This window comes from Zea mays, chromosome 4 (genome assembly GCF_902167145.1).
Source record: "Zea mays cultivar B73 chromosome 4, Zm-B73-REFERENCE-NAM-5.0, whole genome shotgun sequence".
Classification (NCBI taxonomy): Eukaryota; Viridiplantae; Streptophyta; class Magnoliopsida; order Poales; family Poaceae; genus Zea; species Zea mays.
This window is the reverse complement of record NC_050099.1, coordinates 248,733,222-248,757,553: the sequence shown is the minus strand read 5'-3', so window position 1 is coordinate 248,757,553 and position 24,332 is coordinate 248,733,222. Positions and strand designations below refer to the sequence as shown.

Sequence of the window (24,332 nt, the reverse complement as noted above, 5' to 3'; positions counted from 1 at the left end):
CTGAACCCTTTAGACCACTTCATCTTCCTCCGCACGTAATCCACACAATACTCAGATTCTTCCCACAGCCAGATTCTCTCCACAGCCAGATTTTCAGAAAAGCTGGTCAGAAAAAAGCTGAACCAAACACGCCCAAAAGAGGGCACAGCTGGAGAGCCCTGTCGCACTCGCAGCACAGATCTCCATCTCGAGTTCTCGACCCAAACCCCCCGGTTGGCCGCTTCACCTAGTCGGGGTCGGTCGGGTCCTCCTCCTGCCGTCCAGTCCACAAACCGCCACGCCTCTCAAAGATTCGATTCCCTCCTCCCTCCCACTCCCACATGGCCGGCGAGCTGCGCCACCGCCGCGTGCCGTCGGAGGACGGGGACGAGGGCGCCGCCGCCTCTCAAGGACCCGATCCAGCCGCCGGCAACGGCAAGGCCGGCACGGCGTCTGAGGGGGCGGAGCCGCGGCGCGGCAAGAGGGACGCGCTCGGGTGGCTGGAGTGGGGCCGCGGGTGGATGGCCGTCGTGGGGGAGTTCCTATTCCAGCGCATCGCCGCCAGCCACCTCGCCAACCCGCTCGAGCTGCCCCCGCTCGACGGCGTCTCCGTCGTCGTCACCGGCGCCACCAGCGGCATCGGGCTCGAGATCGCAAGGTGCCTGCTCTGCTTTCCTCCCCCCCGCTCCCTTCGTCTTGTTTTCATCTGCCCACACGCCACAAGATGCCATTGTGAATTTGTGGTGGACGGATCTTTTAGACGGCCGTTGCGCGAGGATAGCTGCTGCCTGCCTTTTCATTCGAACGACTGATAATTTATTCGAGAGCAGAAGCAGATCGGTTTAGTGTCCGGGTACACTGTGATTAGTGTTGCTGACTTTTTGTGTGCCCGTTTGTTCAACCCGACGTTTCAGCTTTCCTCCCTTGTATATGTAAACTGTAGAGGGAGAAAGCGAGTGCAAAAGGATGGTACTAACTGGATCCTTATATCTTAATAATGGACACATCAGGCAGCTCGCTCTCGCTGGGGCACACGTTGTGATGGCTGTTAGAAGGCCCAAGGTGGCACAAGACTTGATTCAGAGGTGGCAGAACCAAAATTCAGAAACAGGAAGACCACTAAACGCTGAGGTAATTTTTTAAGATACTTGCTGTGCGGCCCTGGATGGTGAACGAGGCTCTTTTAACTCGCCTAAATTCTGTACGGCATGGCCGGATTGTGCCTGCAGGCATATTACTGTGTTGTTTTCCAATCTGATGCACTTAAACGTAAATCTGAGCTCCTGCTATTTGTTTAAAATGACATTAAGCAATATTTATGTACTTAACTACATATATTACCTATGTGTATGCATATCATGATTCGTAAAGATGGAGAGTGCACCTAGATAACCTACAAGTCATAACTTCAGAACCCTAAATCTGGTTTAGTTGTCTGCTATTTTACATTGTTTACACCTTACTCTTTTTTAAGGTGATGGAACTTGACCTACTCTCCCTCGACTCGGTCGCAAATTTTGCTGACGCTTGGAATGCTCGTATGGCACCCCTACACGTGCTGATCAACAACGCTGGCATCTTCGCTATAGGAGGTCTGCAGGATTATTCATTAACCCAACCGTTCGGATTTTGACATACCAAATCTCAGGTTTCAGTTAGACATGTATTTTAAACTGTACCAGAGCTATCAACCTTTTCAATCCTATGTAGAACCCCAGCGTTTCTCAAAGGACGGACATGAAGAACACATGCAAGTGAACCATCTTGCACCTGCGTTACTGGCGATGCTGCTTATACCTTCCCTTCTCCGAGGTTCTCCCAGCAGAATTGTTAACGTTAATTCGATCGTGAGTTCTCTTTCCTCACCATTAGTGGTACTGCAGGCACGGTTTTCTACCATGGATGCAAATATTTTTGAACTCCAATGTCAGTTTAGAATCAATGAAGTTGCAACTCTACAATTCTTTTGTGGCTACATTACCACGACCTGACCTGCGTGTATTTCCAATCGCAGATGCACACTGTAGGTTTTGTCGACGCTGAAGATATGAACTTGAGAAAACATAAATATAGAAGTTGGTTAGGATACTCAAATAGCAAGCTGGCACAGGTAACTTTTTTTTTTGGTTAAAGACTGCTGACAAAAAGTCGCTCCCTTTGAAATGCTAGTACCCCTTTTGTATCTTCGAACTGTTTATTTTCTCTGTCCTATCAGAACAAAAGTACGTGTCTCTAATCTAGTAGATCTGAATTCCTCTTTCTTGTTGCACTCTCAGGTAAAATTCAGTAGCATGCTTCACAAGAAAATTCCTGCAGAGGCTGGCATCGGTGTAGTTTGCGCTTCTCCTGGAATTGTCGACACGAACGTTGTGAGTTCCGTTTCCATTTCATTTGTGTGCTGTTTCAGGAGGTGGGTTATTATATATAAAATGTATGCCTACCCAACATTCGCATCTCAAGAAATCTAGATGTTTGGATAGTTACCGCTCATGATTAATTGTAACACAATGATAGAGGAGAAAACTCAAATTTAAAAGATGCATATATTGTCGGATGATTGATTCACATGTATCGTAAGTTCTATTCTACCGCTCCCTAAACAAAGTGCATTTATCACTTATCCTGATGACCACAATTTAGCAACCTGTTCTTTCTTTCTATCTGCCTCTGCTCACTGTATAAGTGTGTATATAAATGTTAGCTTGACACTTGTCCCCATGACGCAGGCAAGAGATCTTCCTAAGATTGTCGTAGCCGCGTACCATTTGATTCCCTACTTCATATTTGACGCTCAAGAAGGTAAAGTCAAGTTACCGAACTTGTGCTGTCACCTCCCGTCAGTCAGTCAGTCAACAGCTTGTGCATCTTCTGATACACGCAAATGTTCTGTTTTGCGTCCCGTTCAGGTTCTAGGAGTGCACTGTTTGCAGCATCCGATCCCCAAGTCCCGGAATACTGCGAGACGCTCAAGTCGGAGGACTGGCCAGTTTGTGCCTGCATTAACTATGACTGTAGTCCGATGAATGCGTCTGAAGAAGCGCACAATCTTGAGACCTCGCAGCTGGTCTGGGAGAAGACACTGGAGATGGTCGGCCTTCCGCCGGATGCCCTGGAGAAGCTCATCGCCGGAGAATCAGTTCAGTGCCGTTACGGACAACAGGATACAACTTTTTAGTTAGCAGTTTAGAGGTGGTTTGTTCGGTTGTTATGTCATTTTGATCCTAAATTTGCAGGGAGGAAAACACAGGGAAGGGAGAAAAAGAATTTGTTGACAGCTACCAATCTTTGCTCTTTTTCTGTATGTGTGCAAGATGTTGTGAAGGAGGCGTAGAAACACATCTCCCCCATTATTTGACTATTCCTAATCAATGATATACTTGAGACAGAAATTAAGAGATACTTATCCTGGGTCCATTTTCCCCCCTCTACCAAGCATCTTTTTTGCTGGCGTTATAGAGACGGTTTAAAGATTTAGTTCATCGAATTCTTTTCCTGCTATGTATGTGTCTCACAAAGCTAATGGCAAAATCTCGGACACCAAGAACAGGAACGGCCTCCACAGGCCACTCACGAACGGGGCAAAGGGCACAAGGCAGCAAAGGACACATTTGCCAGCTAGAGGGTTAAGATCCACATATTAATTACATGCATCACCCTTCAATAGAACAAAGCAAGTTGATGACGACTGCTGGAAGCAACTGTTACAGCATAAACATGACGCGAGTTGCGAAACTTGATTCCTCCTCTCCAGGGACCTACTAACTGATACTCTGATCTGCCGCCCAATGCATGAAACGGCATGGCGATTGGCGAGTCAACACCCCAAGGCAGCTAGCTGCCCCTAAGCATTAGGCGGCCAGAGCTTTGGGTCTTGAGTTGTGTCCACGATGGTCGGAGGCAGCCACTGCCACATTGCCATCCCAGGGAAAGGTGCAGGGATTGGAGCACTTTTGTTGCCTGCAGCTTGCTGTGGCGGCACAAATGGAGCAAATGCAGCCGGGTGGTATGAAGCTGGATGAGGGAGATGGGGAACATATCCTGTAGGAGCTACACTCATGGCTTTGACTTGCTGCTCCAGCCTATCTTTCTCTACCTTCAGCCTCACTTTCTCTTCGCGGAGCTCATTCTTCTCCTCCTGAAACAATAATAGAACATTTCCTTAATTCGAACAAACAAATTTGGTCGGACAGTAGGCTTCTTATAGATGCGTGGGAGGTTACACTGTCCTGTCCATGCCTAAACTTGCATGTTTAAAAATGGCCAATCTAGTCTAGTCTAGAAACTAAATTGGACCAAACAATGGCTGCAGACATGGTTATGAGTTCAGTAGGTTTGCCTACTTGGAGCCTTGGACTCTGGTGCATAAGCAGAAGACAAAAAAATATCATGCATTTTAAAGAAACAACAAAACCTTAGAAGGCATTGAGAAGCATGTGGAGGGCATCTAAGAATCTGAAATCCTAGACAAAGATTTGTAAGTCAGGTAGGGTGTATGGGGAAGATACCTTCAGGTCCTTGATATTCTCCCGCAGCTTCTCATTTGATTCTTTAAGCTTTTCTGCCTCACCTCTAAGTTGTGCCACCATACGGGCTGCGTCGCTCAAGATATTGGCTTTATCCAACTTTGCTTGTTTTCCAGGATTCATAACCGAACTTAATTCCAGGAACCTGCAAATCAAAGTAACAGATGAGAACTAAGATATGTGCAAGTAAGTGCATTCACCATTCCTTGTCTTTTGAGCAACAACTTGTGAGGTATAGGACATATTCGCAGCAGTGTTTCAAAGGTGTGGCCTACGCGTCCAGGCGTACCCAGCTTGCCTTGTTGCCTAGCAGCCTTTTAAACATTGATTTTGCAGTACCTGTCATTCAGCTTGTCCCTCCTCATTTTTTCACGACAAGCTTTGGATTTTAGACCAGATGAACATGGTTCATCTCTACCCCTGCACAGAACAGATATTTATATTACTATAGAGCAGAACATAAGGAAATACCATGTACAAGCCGAATGCTATGTTCATAGTGTTAGTGATGCCATTGCCAAGCATAAGAAAATGAACACACCAGATCACATGGGAATTGAAATTTGATTGGAGATAATTCATAGCAATATGCTATACAATCACTATCATCTGATTGCATGTGCACACACTTGATGTTTTACAAACTTGTTGGCATCTTGTAGAAACCTTTAAAGCCAGAGAGGTTTTCCTGTTTGGGGCCTGAACCCCATGAGAAGGACGGACAAGATGCCCAAATAGACACACATGATGGATAGAAACTTGACAGTGTTCACCCACATGCACGCACTTCACAATCAGAATGAAGAGTTACGACAAGAAACAATACCTTTTGCCCAAATTAGACTGCTCAAATCCACAAGCATCTCCATTGACACCCTCAATCCCAAGTCTGCTACAATTGCAAAGTAAGTACCGAACAAATGCCACAACAGGAAAGGAAATGCACGTGCAGAATAGCTTCTCAAATATCTAATAAATCATTGTGCTGCTTCATGCTTGCATTCCAGTCAGAAGATAAGAATCAAATGTCTATGATCATGATAATGCAAATCACTTGAATCGATATATTATTATACTATAATGCATGATTGATCAGCGGAAAAGGTTATACCAGCTAGCAAACAAACTCCAATTGCTTCAAGGTACAGTTTGTACATGATCATAGCAGCAGTAAGTGTGTTGGTGAACCAGTAAAAACATTTCGTACAGGTATTAGTTCCCGAACCAACTAGTACTGCAAATCTCTCAAATATCTGAACTTCAGATGCAGATATCAAAGGTTACAGGATTGCAGACTCGACTGTCAGATGCATAAGCCTTCGTCCTTTCCTTTTGACAAAAAAACGAAATATAATATGCGAATAGTTTTTAGACGCTATACGTCAGCCAAATCAAATAATTAGTCTACCACCGCCCACAATTTTTTCTAACAAGCCCAAAAAGCAATCTGCAGCGAAAACGACCTAGGTGCGCCGCGCCATAAACAGAAACGCAGTCTACATATATACTACGGGAAAGGACTGTTCCGGTCGGCATCGCCGTACCCTCCGTCGCAGAAGATGGCTAGATCTTCGTCGTCGACGGCGCCGGAGATCAGGAAGTCCTCCACGGGGTCTCCGCCTCCGGCGCAGTTCATCATCGCGGGTGCGGGTGCGGGCGCGCGGCGGCCGAGGGGGAATCCGCGGTCGGGGGCAAGGCTAGGCTAGGGCTCCGCGGGGTCGGGCGGGCGAGAGCGAGACGAAAGGTCGAGAACGAACCGGGCTCGTGCTTTGCAGAATGCCCCCTGGATGCGGCCCAGTTTGTTAACAAGGTCCCCGCGGAGGCGCGGGGGAGGGGCCCTTTGGACTTTCGGGAGATGCCAGGGGCCTTGATGCGATGAAGTTGGTGGAGGGTTGGTTGGTGGTGGGATATGGCCACGTGAAGATCAGGGATGGATGGATGCTCTGTGTTTGGTGCCGTGTGGTCCCGCTTGTAGTTTCATGTAGAAATTTCATTTGAGCTTTATACTAAAATAGTTGATATAACACTATATTATTGGACAGAGATGAGTAAGAGTTGTATGATAGCAGATATAGTTTTTGGAGATAAAACTCTTATCTATAGTGTCTAAAATATGGGTGTGACCTAATGGTATTGAAATACTTTAATTATTCTAAATTATAAAAATATTTTAACTATATATTATTTTTTGCTACTGCAGGCATGCTGGCTCCTCGGCTTAGCCAAGTTTGCATTTCTATTTTGATATATTCGACAGGTACATGATACAACGTTGCATAGTAATCTATAATAATGCTTGTGTGCATGGAGCTAGAGCCTCTAGCAGCGGTGCTAAACGAGATATATGTAGACATATCGTCTGATTGGTTGCCACATCTACGTGCGCCGGTCTCGCACGAGCCTGCATCGCCAGCAAACACCCTCACCTACTTCTCCACACATGCAAGATCCGACAGGTAAAAGTCGCGTGTAAGAAAGATAGAAACCGATTTATGTAACAGCATACGTGCCACTTTTATGTTCTATGTTTTCTTTTTGTTTATATATAAAAAAAAAGTTTACATAATTGGAAAGACTTACAGATCTGAGAGGCACAGAATGCACAAAAGACGTGTGGCGGCCGAACAGCGAGCGCGTGGAGTCAACACTGGACTTGACAGTGATGGGCCGCAATAGATGGAGTATAATATTTCGCAGTGGGCTTACTGTTATCTGAGTACGTGACGGATCTGATTCCCTTTCGCCAGCTTGGTTGGGCGGGCTGCTTATCTTCAGTTATTTTGGGCTCCCACTTGTTGCAGTGGGCCTAATTCGGGCGCCTTGCTCTGGCTAAAGACAGAGACTAATGTCGAGACAACATAGCTTTGTGCAACTATAATAATTTGATAGTAACAGTACGATCTAAACACACACAGCAGTGTCCATATAATAAAAATCACACCAACGAAGTCACAAACTAGCTCGAGGCACAGAATCACACCAACGAAGTCACAAACCAAATAAAAATCCAAAACAATCTGCAATTTTTCCCTCATACATAGTCAATATACATAATAGCTCAGCCACACAAGGGACTGTACTGCGCGCAGGAAAGCCGGACACTATCAATATAATCTGTAATTAATAGTTATAGATATGAAAAAACATAAGTCATGGCGCCTACTATTCAAAGCGAAGAATGAAAGAGAAAAGTTCACTTTGCAGCTAAATAGTATTTGAATCTTAAAAAACTTATGCATGGCTTTAAGATTTTGAAACCATCTAAGTAAGTTTTTTATAAGTAAAAGAAAGTGTAACAGTACAACAAAACAAATACTATCTAAAGAGTAAGCTAACCCTTTTCCACAACGTCAAACCAACAAAACTGCATTCCATATCAAACTGATTTAGGTTCTAAACAATCACACGTGCAACTATCTTTCCTATAAAAAAATGAATGGAGTGCAACAATCCTAGAATAAGCCCATCGCTGGCAGATGTAAAACTGACTTTTCTCAAAAAGAAAATAAGAAACTGTATGGAATGCCCAAAATCAGTAGAGATTCTACACGTACAATTGCTCAAGTGTTGTGTTGCCAGGTCATGAGCAAAGAAACTTATAGGATCAGCTGCAGCTGGTGTCACTTGCAAATCTGTGTCGTTGCTTGTGCCGAAAGCAGCAGAGAAGGTGGATCTGCAGCTTTGCAAAGCCAGGAGTAGGTGGATTGGTGGCTAGGTTTAGGCTAAGCCTCACTGACAACAGGTTTAGTCGACGCAAAGGTCGCATGCAATTGCCTCCATGGCCATGAGCCACACCAGGATGAGATGCAATTGTTATATGCAGATAAGGAGAGCGAGATAGATGGTCAGATGGAGCAGGAACCCAGCGAGAAATGGCAGATTAGGTGGCAGCATGAGCAAGCACAAGCGGGTTCAGGTTCAGGCTTAAGCTGAGCTGCTGACATAGCAAAGTAGTATCAGTACAGGAGGAGGAGGGGGGATAGCAGGAGTGGGGGGTGGCAGTGGCAGACACTCATGTGTGTCTGCAGAATCTCCAGATCCGAGGCCACCGGTTGGGTATATCTATAACAGAGTAGTATCATGTATATCTATAAAAATGAAGAAAGTTACATAAGTACAAAATTATAACAGAGGAAGATACAAGACATCCAGGCCCAAAAGGAAAAAAGAAGAAAAAAAAACAGAAACTAAGAGTAGTGTCTCTCCAAGGGCTTGTTCGGTTATTTTCAATCCATATGGATTGGAAGGGATTTTGACTTGCTAGGGATTGAAACCCCCTCAATCCCTCTCAATCCATATGGATTGGGGTAGAACCGAACAAGCCCCAAAGGGTGAGGGGATCTCTTCTACTCTGCTTCGCTTCGACGCACCAAGCTAAGCTCCTGTTTCATCTTTTCCAAATATCGAAGTTACAGGTAGCATTGTCAAAGATAATGCTATTGATTGCGAGTAGTCCAAATAATCCAACCACCTTTAATATCTATTTCTCTTTAAATTAGATCACCAAAGTTTGTCCTGGCTTCAATCATCATGTCTAGAGGTGGCAGACTCAGATCACATTGGATGGGAATTGTGTTCCAGCATGATTAGCCAAAACTGCATTCAGAGGGAAGGTGGATGCTGGTTCCCACACAGCCATTATTACACAGAACATAACTGTAACCATTCAGTGCCTTGTTTTTCTTCCTCAGAAGGTTCTTAGTATTGGAGTTTATCTCTAATTAGAAGCCAATTATGCTGGATAGAAAGAACAGAGCACACACCAAATCTTTTGGATGAACTACTAGCTTAGTAGATTTCAGTGTGTTTTTGAAGCTCACACCCAAGCAGAAGGACATTGCATGATAGGTTCAAAAGAAGTGCAGTAGGAAGTGCAGTGTGCATTCATCCTTGTCTTTTCAGAACTTTAAGAGGTTAATGCTGAGAACATGGATAACACCGAACCAGCATTTGGAGTAAGAGGAAGAGGTAATAAGGTTACCCAAGTTATACTTAGAAGGTGACATCACCAGTGGTACTTCCATCAACATCAGTAGTCTGCTCTGGTGAAGATTTTTTTTTTTCTCGAACACGCAGGAGATCTGCGTATCATTCCATTAATAGATAGATAGAAGAAGGTACAACACACGCGCACACACACGCCGCAAACAACATACCAACAGACGCACCACACCCCTCACAAGACACAACATACCAACCACGCAACACCACTACCACACTTAACCACTCTGGGCATGATACAAGACTATCCCCCGGATCAAGCATAAACGCAAGAGTTGAAAGCAGGTTCAACCCTTTCGCCCCGGCACTACACCACATCCTGAGCTCATCGCCAGCGAGGGTGAGAGTATTCTCAAGGCTCGGCGACCGCCCATTGAACACACAGTCGTTGCGATGACGCCAAAGGCTCCAAGCGCCAAGGATAACTATAGAATTGAAACCTGATTGGAGATCACGGGGAAGCTTCTCCACAGCCCTGCTCCACCAGTCATCTAGGCTGCAAAAAGCGTTGTCCGGTGAAAGATTAGGCAATCCAGACCTGCTCAACAAGAAGTACCAGAACTGTCTTGCAAAGACGCAAGAAAAGAGAAGATGTTGTATTGTTTCCTCTTCTTGGTCACAAAGAGGACAAGCACTGGGATGTGGAAGTCCTCTTTTAGCAAGACGGTCCGCGGTCCAGCATCTATTGTGCAAGACAAGCCAAAGAAAGAATCTGCACTTTGGAGGTGCCCAAGTCTCCCAAACACGTTCAAATGCACCAAAAGAAGTGGAACCTAGAAATAACATATCATATGCCGACTTAGCAGAGTATTGACCTGTCGGGGAAAATTTCCAGATATGCTTGTCTGGCACACCATCACTAAGGGAGAAATCTGCAATGACTTCACTAAGAGTTAAAAAATCAGAAAGGACAGCCCAAGTGATGGTGCCTCTCAGGTCCCGAATCCAAGCCATCTCCACGATACCTTCTGCCACCGTTCTCCTATTGGCAATCCTGGCTGGGACGAGGGCGAAAATATGAGGGGTAAGGTCCTCAACATTCAGCCCCATCAACCATCTGTCCCTCCAAAACAAGGTGTTACGACCATCACCAACTTCAGTAGTCAAAGCTGTAGAGAGAATAGATTTTAGAGTGCTGGAACTCTGGAGAGGTAAGTCAGCCCAAGACTTCGAGGGATCTGTTTTTTCCAACCACAACCATCTAACTCGAAGGGCCCAATTCAGCCTTTGCAAATCTGAGATGCCAAGCCCACCAAGCTCCTTTGGGCGTGCCACTTTGCCCCAAGCAACTAAGCAGTGGCCACCGAGCACATCCTTTCGACCTTTCCAAATAAAGCCACGTCTAATCTTGTCAATAGCTTTGATAGCCCACTTAGGCAGATCCAAAGCCATGGCGTGATATATAACTGTTGCCGTGAGCACATGCTGCACCTGGATAGCTCTGCCAGCATGAGACATCAAGTCGGCCCTCCAATTAGGTAAGAGGTCCGCAAGCCTATCGATAAGTGGCTGCAGCTGCTCCTTGGTTAACTTCCTGAGAGAAAGAGGTAGCCCGAGGTATTTAAGAGGGAACATTTCAACTTTGCAAGGAAAAATCTGAGTTACTATTTCCATGTCAACCGGAGAGCAGTGAATGGGGGCCATACTGCTTTTCTGAACATTGGTTTTTAGCCCCGAGGCGTCCCCAAACAGCTCCAATATCCTGGTTACCAAGTACAGATCACTAGCAGCCGGTCTCAAGAATATCACCACATCATCAGCATAGAGCGATATTCGGTGCTGAATGGAGCGTGTTGAAAGGGGTTGGAGCATGCCCTCATCAGCAGCTTTAACAATTAGGCCATTGAGAACATCCATAACGATGATGAAAAGAAGAGGGGACAACGAGTCCCCCTGCCGCAGACCCCTCTTGTGTTGAATGTATTCCCCAGGCATTCCATTAAGCATAATTTGGGTAGATGAGGTCATAAGCAGCCCACTAATCACATCTCTCCATATGGGGCCGAATCCAACTTTTTCCAACACTTCAAGAAGGAAGGACCAAGATACCGAATCGAAGGCCTTGGAAATGTCCAACTTGAGAAGAATTCTGGGCTGTTTTTGAGCATGCAGCAATCTTGCAGTCTGCTGAACTAACATGAAATTGTCTTGGATGAATCTGCCCTTGATAAACGCACTTTGGTTCTTAGAAATCAACTTGTCCATATAACCACTAAGTCTGTTTGCCATGACCTTCGTGATTAACTTTGCGAAGCTATGGATCAAGCTAATAGGCCGAAAGTCCTTGGCAAGGATGGCATCCTCTTTCTTAGGTAACAGAGTGATGAAGGCTGTGTTGAGATATCTGAAATTTCGAAAATCCTTGTTCCAAACAGTCAAGATAGCAGCCATAATATCTTTTTTGATGATTGACCAGCAGGTCTTATAGAAACGGCCTGTGAACCCATCAGGTCCCGGGGCTTTGTCCGGAGGGAGCTGTTTGATGGTATTCCACACCTCCTCCTCAGAGAATTGTTGTTCGAGCCCCTGAAGGTCAATGTGCTGCAGTCCTATGGTGTCAAGGTTGACAGATCTGGACCTTTGCTGCCCTGTACCAATTAAATCAGAATAAAAGGACCGAAACACCTCAGCCTTATCACTATGACTGGTCACAAGCTGCTCTCCGTCATGAATTTTGGCTATGAAATTTTTCCTTTTCCGATAACGAGACCAAGAGTAGAAGAGCTTTGTATTAGCATCACCATCTTTGAGCCAGGCAATTCTTGATCTAGTCCTAGCCATCGAGCGGATCAAGGAGGCAAGAGCCAGAGAGCATTTCTTCAAGCGCCCAAGCAGCCATGTCTCCAAAACATTAAGAATTCTGCTCTCTTTTGCCACTTCAAGCTGCAGCAAAATTTCTCGGGCAAGCTCAAGTTGCAGTTTGAAATTCCCAACCTTTCTGTCACTCCAGCTTTGCAGCCCTTTTGTCGTCACTTTGAATTTTAGGGAAAGGGTCTTGAGGGGACAAGAGGACTGTTGAACAGAACCCCAAGCATTAGTAACCGCTTCCAGAAAGCCATCAAATCTGGGCCAAAAGGATTCAAAATGAAATCTCCGTTTCCCCGTGTGGTTGTCCTTCAATCCCAACAGGAGAGGGCAATGGTCTGAATCCTCTGAAGCTGAGCTTTGCAGCAGGTAATTGGGGAATTTTTCCTCCCAATCCGAAGAGCAGAAAACCCGGTCCAGCCTGACTTGCACATTATTAGCACCAGACCACGTATATTCTGCTCTGGTGAAGATGACGTCGAGGCACAATGAGCAGAATATGGAAGTGCTGAAACCTGAAAAACAAATCAGGTTAGTTCATAGTACAATGTGCCTCTGAAGGAGTTTAGCTAAGAATCATAATATTTTTAGTTGTGTCCCAATATTTACAAATACAAACATCCTAGCAAAAGGGGTCTCATGTTTACTTATCAAAACGAAGGGATCTGCAATTGGTATTGGAAAATACGACCATTTAGTGATTCCATATGTAGAAATAAGTTTAAGTTTTTTTTTTCAAACAAGTAGTAGAACCATGTATAATTATATTACATTAAGAAGAAAACAAGTTTAAGGTTTAGCTGATGCGAGTACCACTAAACCTGCTAGATAGATCAGACAGGCCACACCACACATTCAGACTATTCATATTGAAGAAAAAGTAAAAACTTTCATAAGCACCTGGGATAATGCAATCATACTTGTGGACAAATTATTTATCCTGCATCGCTCGTCAATTGAGAGGTTCATCGGAGTCTGCACAAGCAAACAAACAAAAAAACTTCACAAAGTACCAGATCATGTTCTGAAATAGAGAGGAAAACTGTTTCTGGAAAACTAAATTGTCACATAAATACATGTTTAGTTTACAACTATAAAGCATAATTTCAAAAGGTAGAAAATACTGCAAGCAGTCAAAAAAAAGTGTAACAAAACATTCATGCTAATATGTCTTGCCAATAAATGTTTATTGAAGAAAACAAAAGAAAATGATTGATTGGCAGATTGATAATTGATACCAAAATACATAAATTGCAGTAAATTTCCTGGATATCCTGATAAGTTCCATACCTTTACACTAATAATATCAAATAGTGTTTCATTGTCATGAGCAGAGGCATAGTTTATCTGCAATCCAAGAAACAGTCAAAGCAACCAATGCCCAAATTCCATTGACATACACCATAACAATTAACAAATATTTAAAAACAAATGAAAAATCAAGTATTGAATCCAGATCTCTTCATCCTAACAAGAGAAAACCAAAAATATGCACATGATTGGACCTTCACCATCCTTGACTACAGGCAAAATGCATGACCTGTGTTGCAAAACTAATGCGTAAGAGTACATAGGTAGGGTAAGGCTACACGAGCAGGACGCCAACTTCACCAAAAGCTAGAAGAAAGGAGGTGAAGAAATCTTCACACAGGTCAACCTATGACCACACACCAGTCAAATTGGTCATGACTAGAACTGAACGTTCTGACACTGCTATAGCTGAGCATGTATGAACTATATGATCGATCAAATTTTTTTGCAGTTCAGTTGTGTCTTTAATTTAGATTCCTTGTTTTTCTAGAACACGCAGGAGAATATTTATATTCCTTGTTATTAGCCATTTTTCTTCTAGTGTGAAATCTGCTACCACCATACAGGTTTTGGGAGAAATGGATGGTGATGTTGATGCTGCCATTGAGTACATGATAGTGGAATGACCTACAGCCAATACTGATTATGTGGAGGTCGACCTTTATATAAACCATGCATGTAAGGTAAGTACGACAAACTATTTTGACTCCTAAGACACCGTAATTTTTGTATGAATATGATCTTGTTCCAATACTGTTTTTGCCAAAAAAAAATGGGGATGTTGGGGCAAGGAAATCCCTTGGCTGTACAAAGTGTGGTGAGAAGTATCTATGGTATGATCCAAAGGCATCTTTTCTATCACTGGCATACATTAAAGGAACCAGCCAAGGATGCTGAGGACTTCTGGTTGGATTAGAGGGTTTTTGCAGAGCGTTAAGACTTAAGAGCTAAAGTGGCCTTGGTAACAGCTCACTTGCCATAAAATAAGTGAGAAACTATATCAGTTATTTTGGAACTCTGAAGTATGGTTTCAGATTGCTATGTTTTATTGGACGATCTATGGCTTCTTGAAGTTAGTAGAGTAGACCATGTTTGAACATGGAGACAATGCGATACTAAATAACAACCTAACCAGTACGCGCCGCAACATAAAGGACACCAACCAAAATACTGAAATGATGTTTAGGGTTTGGGGTGCGGGTGTGGCGCGGCAGGACGGGACGACGTGGACAGCGGACGCCAATAGTTACGGGACGCAATGCTCCGTTGAATCAAAGGAAAGTTTCGGGCCCGTGGCACCACGCGTCGACCGTAGGGCGGGCGAAGAGCGGGATCGCGGAGAGCGCTTGAGAATGGGTCATCTTTTAAGGAAGTAGATTCTCCCATTTGTTCCTTTAAAAAGTGAGAACTAATGCGTCGAGACTGGTTGAGACTGAAACTACTAGAGAGAAAGCAGCAGACAACATTTCTCACACTGATCAGGCATTTGCATCGAACTTTTCTCTAGATTCCATTGTTTTTTTTCTAGATCCACAAAGAGCAGAAAGAAAACACCACCAGAGATGGATATTTTTGTTAAGGCCCATAAGGCCCATATTGCCTATATGCCTATATATATGCTACAGTACCCGTGGGGGTGATTATCTCGCCTAATCCAAGGTTAGTCACATGGTATCAGAGGAGGTTAGGGTTAGGGTTTACGTCTAAGCCCACCCTGATCCAATTTTTCGTCGCCGTCGCGCCGTCGCTGTGCTGTCCTCGCGGCCAGCTCCTTCCTCTTCTCCGGCTGCTGTCGCAGTCCTTCCACTCCCGCCCGCCGTCGTGGCCGCGGGTCCCTTTTCCTGGCCGCCGCTTCGTCGAGGATTCACCGTCCCTGCGCATCCGCCGTCCAGATTCGCGCACATCCGCGCCGTCCGCGCCGTCGACCTGCGCATCCCGCCGGATCCGCTCTCTCCGCGCCGTCGACCTGCGCATTCCGCCGTCCGCCGGATCCGCCCTCTGCCATCCCGCCGTCCGCTGGATCCGCCCTCTGCCATCCCGCCGTCCGCCGGATCCGCCCTCTGCCGCTCCCCGTCGACCTGCTGCCGTCCGCCGGATCCGCCGTCTGTCTGCCGCGCCCGGTCCACCTGCTGTCCCTGCGCCAATCGCAGATTTGCGCAGATCCGCCCGCCGTTTCTGCGCACGGCCTGCTCTGCGCAAGATCCGACGTCCAGGGAGTGCGCAGATCCGGCTGCTGTCAAATCCTGCCACATCTGTCGTCCCGCTGTCCCTCGTCACCATCGCAGTCACCTCGTCTTGTGGGCAGGGCTGCAGATCTGCGCCGTTGCTGTCTCTGCGCAGGTGGCTGCCATTGCGGGCAGAGTTGAGGTGGCCTTGATTATCTGCAGCAGGGTGACAACTGCTGTCCATCTCGGTTTCCGCTGCCCAGGATCTTCGTCAAGTCGTCCAAGTCGGGCTGCTGTCAGTTGCGGCTCCTCTGGTTTGTTTGGTTTCACTTATTTCCATTGAATTCAATATGACGACAAATGCTATTGTGGTTAATATCACTCTCGATGGTCAAAATTATCCGGAGTGGGCTTTCTGTGTTGAGACTGCACTCCGGGGACATGGATTACTCTTCCATTTGACTGATGCGGCACCTGTTCTTGCTGATGATCGTCGCAATGCTGCTGATATCAAAACATGGCAGCTTAATGATGGTAAAGTGATGGCTGCTATGGTGAACAGCGTCAAACCGTCTATGATTATGAGTTTGTCTAAATTCAAAACTGCTAAATCCATCTGGTCTCATTTGAAGGAGCGTTTTGTTCAGGATAGTGGTGCTCTATTACACACCCTTATGCAGCAGACACATGTTATTGAGCAAAATGATATGAGTATTGATGAGTACTACTCAGCCTTTGATCGCCTGATGAGTGCTTTGACATCAATGGTGCCTGCTTGTACTGCTGATCCATGTCCGGCTCATAAGTTTATTGAGAAGTTCTTCACTTACAGATTTGTTATGGGTGTTCGGGCCGAGTTTGATTCTCTTCGTGCTCGTTTACTTCAGGGTTCTGACACTCTCACAATGGCTAAGGCGCTGTCTGATTTACTTGCTGAAGAGACTCGTCTTAACTCTCTTTCCTCTAATGGTGGTAATCCTCACAGTGCTGCTGCCCAGAAACCTAAGAATATTTTTAAGCCTTGTGATCATTGTGGCAAGACCAATCATCGATCTGAGCTTTGCTTTGTCAAGTTTCCTGAGAAGTTGACTGATTTCCGTGCACGACGTGCTGCTCGTGGTCGTGGTCCAGGACCATCTAATAGAGGCTCAGTTGCTGTTGCTGCCACTTCGTCCGCTTGTACTTCAGAGTCGGCCTGGGTACTTGATTCAGGAGCTTCCTTTCATGTCACATCTGATCAGTCAAAGTTGGCTTCTACTACACCTGTCACAGATGGTGCTTCAGTGCAGACAGCTGATGGTACTGTATGCCACATTACTCATAAGGGTTATCTTTCAGATCCACACTTTACAGTACCTAATATTTTCTTTGTTCCTGAGCTATCTATGGACCTTCTTTCAGTAGGCCAAATTACGGATCATAATTGCTTTGTCGGATTTGATGACTCATCTTGTTTTGTACAGGACCTTCGTACAGGGGAAGTGATTGGGACTGGCCGTCGCCGTAGAGCTGCTCCTCGCCTCTACATCTTGGACTCTTTGCGGCTTCCTTCCTTGGCTACATCTCCAGCGCATGTGCTTTCAGCTACCCTTGCTTCTGTTGCGTCTTTTGCCCAGTGGCATCATCGTCTAGGTCATTTGTGTGGATCTAGATTGTCTACTCTAATAAAGTCAGGTTGCTTAGGTCATACTTCGGTTGAGTCTGATTTTCATTGTAAGGGTTGTCATCTTGGAAAACAAATACAACTTCCATATTTTACTAGTCATTCTCATTCTGTTCAACCCTTTGATTTGGTTCACTCTGATATTTGGGGTCCTGCACCTTTTGTGTCAAAAGGTGGATATAAATACTATGTTATTTTTATTGATGATCATTCTCGCTACACTTGGATTTATTTCATGAAACGCCGCTCTGAGCTGATTTCTATTTATAAAACCTTTGCTCGTATGATTCACACTCAATTTTCCACTCACATTAAAACCTTTCGTTCTGATTCTGGTGGTGAATATTTATCTGATAATTTCCGCCAGTTTTTGACTTCAGAGGGTACTCTTGCTCAGCTTTCTTGCCCTGGTGCTCATGCACAGAACGGTGTGGCTGAACGCAAACATCGTCACATTATAGAAACTGCTCGCACTTTGTTGATATCTTCTTTTGTCCCGTCACATTTTTGGGGTGAAGCAGTTTCTACTGCGGTTTACCTCATCAATAGACAACCGTCATCCAAACTCTCTGGCAAAACACCTGGTGAAGTTCTTTTCGGAACTCCTCCACGATATGACCACCTTCGAGTTTTTGGATGTACGTGTTATGTACTATTATCACCTCGTGAACGTACTAAATTGACTGCTCAATCTGTTGAGTGTGTTTTTCTTGGATATAGCCCTGAACATAAAGGCTATCGATGTTATGATTCATCTTCTCGTCGCATGCGTATTTCTCGAGATGTGAGCTTCAATGAAAATCGTCCCTTCTTTTACAACTCTTCCACTCATTCTTCTTTTTATTCCACAGAGTCTACCTCCTTCATGAGCCTTCCTCCCATTTCTGAAACTTCATCAGTATCACCACCTACTGTTTCTACTCCAGATGTCCTTATTCCCATCACACCACCTTCCACTTCCACAACATCTCCGTCTTACTCTTCCAAACCACCTGTCACTCAGACTTACATTCGTCGTCCTCGCTCTACTCCCACGGCCAGTCCTCATGATGATCCTGTTGCTGATACTTGTACTAACAATGATGACTCTAACAATTTTAAACACATGACCACACAAAATAACTCCATATGTCCCTGCATAACAACAGTGATGTGGCTGACCCTAGAAATCATGCTGTTTTTTAACCATGTCCTAGCAAAAAAAAACATCTTTTTTGGTGCCTTGCACTACCGTCTGGTTTAGTGACGGCAACTTTTGCAGATTCATGGATGGTCATTCATTAAACTACTAGAGAGGTGGCTGGGAGAAATTATTTGTCCAGTGGAAAGTAGAGGTGCAGACGGTAGTTAAAAGCAGGCTGTTACCTGAAGGTTAACAATAAGTGCAGCCATCTCGAGGACAAATGCTGATAAGCAACTGCCACTTAACTGCTGTGAGTTTGTCAGCTGCAAAGCATGCCTTCTTCTTTTTTTATCCAAGAACACTGAAACAGCTGTCCTGAAACCGACTTGTATGCAGCACTGAAACAGGTGGTTGCTCATACTGTCATACATTTTGTTGCAGGTAAAGCAGGAACTTGAAGCGTAGTTGAAACACTGCTGAGCTCATAGATTTTGTTAGACTACCTATAAAAATGGTCTTAAACTAGTACTAATTTTGGCCACGACGTTTCACTAACAATGAAGGGCAGATCTGAACTTCAACTAGCAGAGGTTTAGTGATAAGGAATTCCAACATGTTGAAGAACATTGGAAAATTTGCAAGGGAAGACCTGACCTCTCTGAACAAAGTGATTAGCGAGCGAGCATCAGTGGAAACAGCTCTCTCATGATACGTTTTGAGCAGATCCTCATTCATCGTCTGCAGGTTTCCGGATGAGTGGACGAAGTAGACAAGTAGTGCAACACAGGAACTGTACATCCCACCATATTTCCAGAATGCACAAGAATGTCAGAAACTGTATCAGCAGTAGCATCAAATAAAAAAATGGCAATAATGTCTGACAGCAACAAACTAAAACTGTTCACGAGTTTATTCCTATTCAGTTATTTACATGCTTAAAAAAATTTATAGTAGCACAAAAGTTGCAACCTTTTCAGCATATATCAATCATTATCAATATATAAAAAGAAACACAAACTAGTGAAAAAGATGGGCAATATTACATCATCTTACATCACATACAAAACACAGCTAACAGCAGCACTTGTCAAAAAAATTCTAACAACAGCACATCATTTAAACAAATCCAGTGCCTTAAGGGGACCTCTGGCCTAGTAGCATTACAGACAAGAGTACAGTTTGAAACAGCCAAAAATATTAGGGTACCAACCAAAGGCATTCTCAAGCAACAAGAGTACAATTTGAGGCATCTAATTGGAAAAACTCATAACCATAGCAAAGCATGGTTGACATACAACTGATGTGCAGAGTTAACTGGACAAGATGGTACCCCAGAGCTGTAAATCGGAGGAGCTAGATCCATAGAAGGTTTTGGCACCTGTGACCGGGGCGGGCGCATAGGTGGTGACCACCCCACAGCCAGATCACTGGTGTTGAAGTGTGGCGCTGTTGAAGCCGCCTGTGAAGAGGCCCCACATATGGGTAGCTATTGGCTTCATGAGGTCGATGATATTTTTTTTATTTGATACAACATTTGGAGCAATTAAATGTTTGTTTACTTAATAGTTAATACAACAATCATACCAGCAATGATCAGGCATCTATGAGCTTATTTGATACAAGAGTGCTAGGGATAGCATAAGAATGTCCTAATCCTGGAGCAACTCGAGTACTGGATACAAGAACCTGCTAGGCTTAGGAGAAGAATATCCTATCATGATCTTGGAATAACTCAAGAAGAGAATCTAAACAGCTTCAGTGCAGGTAAGCCATCTTCTAAAAGTATGGTACAACATCTCCTTGAAATAGGTTGAGTGTTATGTTATCCTCGGAATACTTGGAGACCTCGCCCACCAACCTCAACTTTGAAGCAGCGATAACCATGAGATTCGAGCTCCCTGGTGACTTTCTCCAGAACAATATTGGACGATACTGATAATCATGTCAAGGAATCATTGGCATTATTGAAATGTCAAACAGATGAAAAGCGTCTCTATGTAGGTATAGAACAGAAACTCAGATACAATGAGATCTAAGGATATTTAGGAATTTAAACTGCTACAGCTCCTGTCCTTCCACATCGATAGATTTATTAAAAAAACTCATCTATATTAGATGGAATGGAACCTAGAATCATTCTACATGACTATATAATGTTAAGTAATGAGCACTCTATTCCAAGCTAAAGAAATTTGACTTAGGACAGCCAAAAATGACTACGGTTTCAAACGGAGAGTACAAGACAGGCCACTGTAATCCTGAAGTTTCCAAACTGTCAGATTCATTATTAATGCATATCAAGACCCAGTTTTCTGAAAAGCTTTGAGTTGAAATGTTAAAGATTAACAGAAATCACACATAAGTTGTATGGTGTTTATTTTTGTATAAAACCATGAAGAAAAAGATGCAACCAGGGGATATAAAAAAGGATACACGTCGGTATTAGAGTCAACACACAGCCTCCACCACCAGCTCCAGTTAGCTTTGAGACCAAGCTATATTTCAGAGTGGTCCGCAACACAGTTTCTATAGAAGAATGGCTGACTCCCATACACTGAAGCAAACCTTGGTTCATCTCCATAAGCTCTGCTAGCTTATCCTCCTTAGAGGTGATGGCTATCTCATCCTCGGCTACTAACTCAACAATGCTTGAAAGCTCTTCACTGATAGTGTTCACTGCATGGAATACAGAAGCCATAGCATCTGGATGTCTAGATGCTCTTTCAGACACACCAGCAACCAGTGCCTTTGTGTTCCTACCAACTCTTGTATCAGTAATAAGCATTTTGACTGGGTTCCTGGACTCAAGGTTTGTCAGTTCCCCCTTCTTGAATTTGATCATTTTCCCTAGATTCAAACAGAAGATTTAGTCAACCAAAACAAATTAGGAGAAATGATAAGGCAATTAACATTCAGATGATCTCATGCTTCCTAATAAATTACTTAACGCCCATTAGCGAAGCTTTCCATGCCTTGGACCTAAAACTAACAAGAGTACAAGTATTTTTGGTTAAATTATTGATTTCAATACATACATACATCATCTATATGTAGTTGTAAGTCAAGAACATATATAACTCATTAGGACATATATAACTAGGGGAGTTGTTTGAAAAAAAAACAAATAAATAAACTAGAAGCAATCATGAATTCCTAGCTGTGACTAGAGTGGGGGTGCCATTCAGCAAACAACCATTAAGTTATTGCAAACAACCTGAATACGGATTCCACTAGAGGTCAACCCTGAATGAAAAGGCATTTCAATACTACCAGTTTTAAATAAAGGTTTCAAAACCAGTCAATTTCACAGCATACCAAAAGTGCTGACGGAATTGTCGATGCCAGAAGGCTTGCCATGAATAATCTTTTCCCCTTGGAACGCCCATTGGTTGACCAGCTCAAGAGCACCCTTCTCCAACACCTCCCAACCCTCAGCACCCCTGTGTGCTCCAACACTTACTGCGCCAGCAGCCGTCAATAGTGCCCCCGACATGGAGACACAAAATGCTGCCGATGAGCCAAGCCCTGCGCCCATGGGCAGGTCCGAGGACACCACTGCCTTGCCAGGCCTGCATCTGCACAAGAATACAACCAATTACACGTGTGAAAAAGTTAATGTGGGCGAGAGTCAGGCATCACACACAATGCAAGATTGATTGATCTGGGTGGAAGAAGAAACCAACCCCAAAATGGAGGTGTAGAGGAAAAGGAAGGCGGAGAGGCCGGCGGAGAGCCAGATCTTGGCCTCAGGGATGTCCTGGTCCTGCAAGAGCCTGGCAATAGCGGCAAGCTGGTCGGGGGAGCACGGCGCCGGAGCCCCGGGGTTGGCGCTGATCTCTTCCCCCAGCGCCCCGCGGAGGCGCGAGCACGGCCATGAGAAGGTCAGGCCCGAGTCCCTGAGGTCCAGCTCTACCGCGCTGGAGCCAGCGCCGCCACCCTCTCCTGGGTGGGAACGAGGGAGAGAAGCTGTGAGAAGGGTACTAGCGGCCACGGCGACGCGACGACACGAAGAATCAGAAGAAGCCATGTTTGGCGGGAGCACCTGGGCCTGCGGGGCGGAGGAGGAGGGAGGAGTTGGTGTAGAGATCGATGGCAGCGGCGACGGCGGCGGAGCCGTGGACGACGGCGTGCTCGCCTGTGAGGATGATCTTGCCGGGCGCGCGGGCGCGCACTTCCACCGGTCCCCGATGCTCCGCCGTACCGGCGACTGGATCCATGGCACCAAATAAGACTGAATCTGCCGATCCGCGGCCAGAGGCGACCGTTGTCCTGTCCTCACGGTTGGCCAGTGGCATCAGTAGTGGCGTCGTCGCTGTCGGTCCTCCGGGGGTGCAACGGGCGAAGTTGCCAACAGTGGCGGAGCCAGGTCGTAAAGGTAGCCTGGGCTGGGCACCACAGGTTTCATCATCGTGCCTCGAGCCTAAAAATGAGTCATTGATGCTTCAAGGTCAACGCAAAAGAGGTAATCAAAATTCTTGGTGAAAGTCAGAATTGAATTGGTTACCATTTAGCAAGATATAAACACTTGAAGAGCAAAGTAATGCTCATATCAATGTGAATTGCAGGGAGGGAAATTGAATAGCTTAGGCTCGTTTGAAAGCAACTGCTTTTAAGAAACTGGTTTATAGAAATTGAGTTGGTTCTAAACATACCAGTTTACATCTTAGTTTATAAAAATTAGATTACTAGTTTTTTAAAAAACAAGAAGCTCGCCTCTCCTAGCTAAAAGATAAAAACTGGTTTCTTAAAAACTAGATTGCTTCCAAACAGTGCCTTAGAAGGCCACGAGTTTAGCATGTAACCTTGTGTGAGGAACAATCATCACATACTCGAAACAATTTTAAATAGGTCTAGCGCCACGTTTTAACTTCTACAACAAAATTTGTTGTTTACCGGTGGCGGGGGCGACGGACGCTGGTCGCTGGCGCTGCCATGCCGCTCTGACTGGGCACGTGGTCGGGTGTCATGACCCTATGGGTATGGCAGGTAATAATATCATGTGAGTCTAGATCTGTGAGTCAAGTGTGATCTATAGAATTGGTAGTAGGCTTAAGTCGGTGGTTAATCGCTATAAATAGTTGTAATCAGCACAGATCAGAAATCAGGCAATAATAGAAATCAGAAACCACATACCAATGTTTTCCCTTACCTGGAACGTGTCTCCCTAGCGGTTCTTATCTTGGGCTGCTTCCTCGACTCAATCGCTGGAGGGAGAACTCAACCTCACGCCTCGGCGATTCACCGGCGGCAGGGGGTGTTACACCTGGTATTAGAGCCGACGATCCTAGCGTAGGTGCTCCTGATCAATCCTTCCTGATCCAGGGAGGATTCCACTGAAGGCACCACGGCACCACCAGTCAAGCCATTGGCTCAAATTTGGGGCAGATGAGTACCCAAGGCGATGAGGAGGTTACAGATAATCAAGTAGAGAGGAACCCTTGATGAATATATACAAGATTTTAAAGAAGCAAGATATGCTGCCATTGTGCACAACCCAGGGTTGGATGATACATTCTTGGTGAACTAATTCATTATGGGGTTGAAGTAAGAAATGCAAGGTATGGTTATGGCTCAATTACCTGCCACTGTGGACAGAGCTGTGTTATTGGCACAAGTACAACAAGAAATTATGGACAAGACCAGAAGCATGTTCGGCAAGACTGTTGATTTCCAAGTCTGGAGGAGTAGGAAGAAGTGAATGAAAGGGAGGAATAGAGAGTGGAACTTGGAGTAAGGAGAGGCAGTTGAAGGAGTATAGAAGA

At 44.9% G+C, this 24,332-nt stretch overlaps 4 protein-coding genes across 8 annotated transcripts; 2 read left to right on the top strand and 2 right to left on the bottom strand.

Annotated features, from left to right (window-relative positions):
- Positions 1–173: 173 nt before the first annotated feature.
- Positions 174–3,388, top strand: LOC100284583 (WW domain-containing oxidoreductase). The gene is made up of 8 exons (NM_001157478.2): positions 174–637; positions 990–1,110; positions 1,454–1,571; positions 1,690–1,826; positions 1,994–2,089; positions 2,256–2,348; positions 2,706–2,778; positions 2,886–3,388. The coding sequence occupies exons 1-8, from the start codon at positions 321–323 to the stop codon at positions 3,152–3,154; spliced, it is 1,224 nt and encodes a 407-aa protein (NP_001150950.1). The 5' UTR covers positions 174–320; the 3' UTR covers positions 3,155–3,388.
- Positions 3,389–3,555: 167 nt separating this feature from the next.
- LOC100274393 (uncharacterized) lies at positions 3,556–6,280 on the bottom strand. Its single transcript, NM_001360587.1, has 5 exons — positions 6,047–6,280; positions 5,329–5,391; positions 4,842–4,922; positions 4,485–4,647; positions 3,556–4,114 (listed from the first exon to the last, which is right to left on the bottom strand). Exons 1-5 carry the CDS (start codon positions 6,139–6,141, stop codon positions 3,821–3,823), a joined length of 696 nt encoding a protein of 231 aa, NP_001347516.1. The 5' UTR covers positions 6,142–6,280; the 3' UTR covers positions 3,556–3,820.
- Positions 6,281–8,575: 2,295 nt separating this feature from the next.
- Positions 8,576–23,009, bottom strand: LOC100384063 (Mevalonate kinase). Of its 5 annotated transcripts, XM_035967064.1 has the most exons (9): positions 22,613–22,904; positions 22,254–22,512; positions 21,886–22,145; positions 21,004–21,417; positions 19,225–20,502; positions 18,813–18,968; positions 13,599–13,655; positions 13,209–13,283; positions 8,576–12,823 (listed from the first exon to the last, which is right to left on the bottom strand). In XM_035967064.1, the coding sequence occupies exon 9, from the start codon at positions 12,282–12,284 to the stop codon at positions 9,591–9,593; it is 2,694 nt and encodes an 897-aa protein (XP_035822957.1). In that variant the 5' UTR covers positions 12,285–12,823; positions 13,209–13,283; positions 13,599–13,655; positions 18,813–18,968; positions 19,225–20,502; positions 21,004–21,417; positions 21,886–22,145; positions 22,254–22,512; positions 22,613–22,904; the 3' UTR covers positions 8,576–9,590. The 5 variants fall into 5 exon arrangements, with proteins under 5 accessions (XP_035822957.1, XP_035822959.1, XP_035822960.1 ...); XM_035967066.1 differs by lacking the exons at positions 21,004–21,417; positions 21,886–22,145; positions 22,254–22,512; positions 22,613–22,904 and having other exon boundaries at positions 19,225–19,360; positions 19,949–20,327; XM_035967067.1 differs by lacking the exons at positions 13,599–13,655; positions 21,004–21,417; positions 21,886–22,145; positions 22,254–22,512; positions 22,613–22,904 and having other exon boundaries at positions 19,225–19,360; positions 19,949–20,292.
- Positions 15,262–17,666, top strand: LOC109946120 (uncharacterized). The gene is made up of 2 exons (XM_020552965.3): positions 15,262–17,083; positions 17,248–17,666. The coding sequence occupies exons 1-2, from the start codon at positions 16,135–16,137 to the stop codon at positions 17,289–17,291; spliced, it is 993 nt and encodes a 330-aa protein (XP_020408554.1). The 5' UTR covers positions 15,262–16,134; the 3' UTR covers positions 17,292–17,666.
- Positions 23,010–24,332: the final 1,323 nt, after the last annotated feature.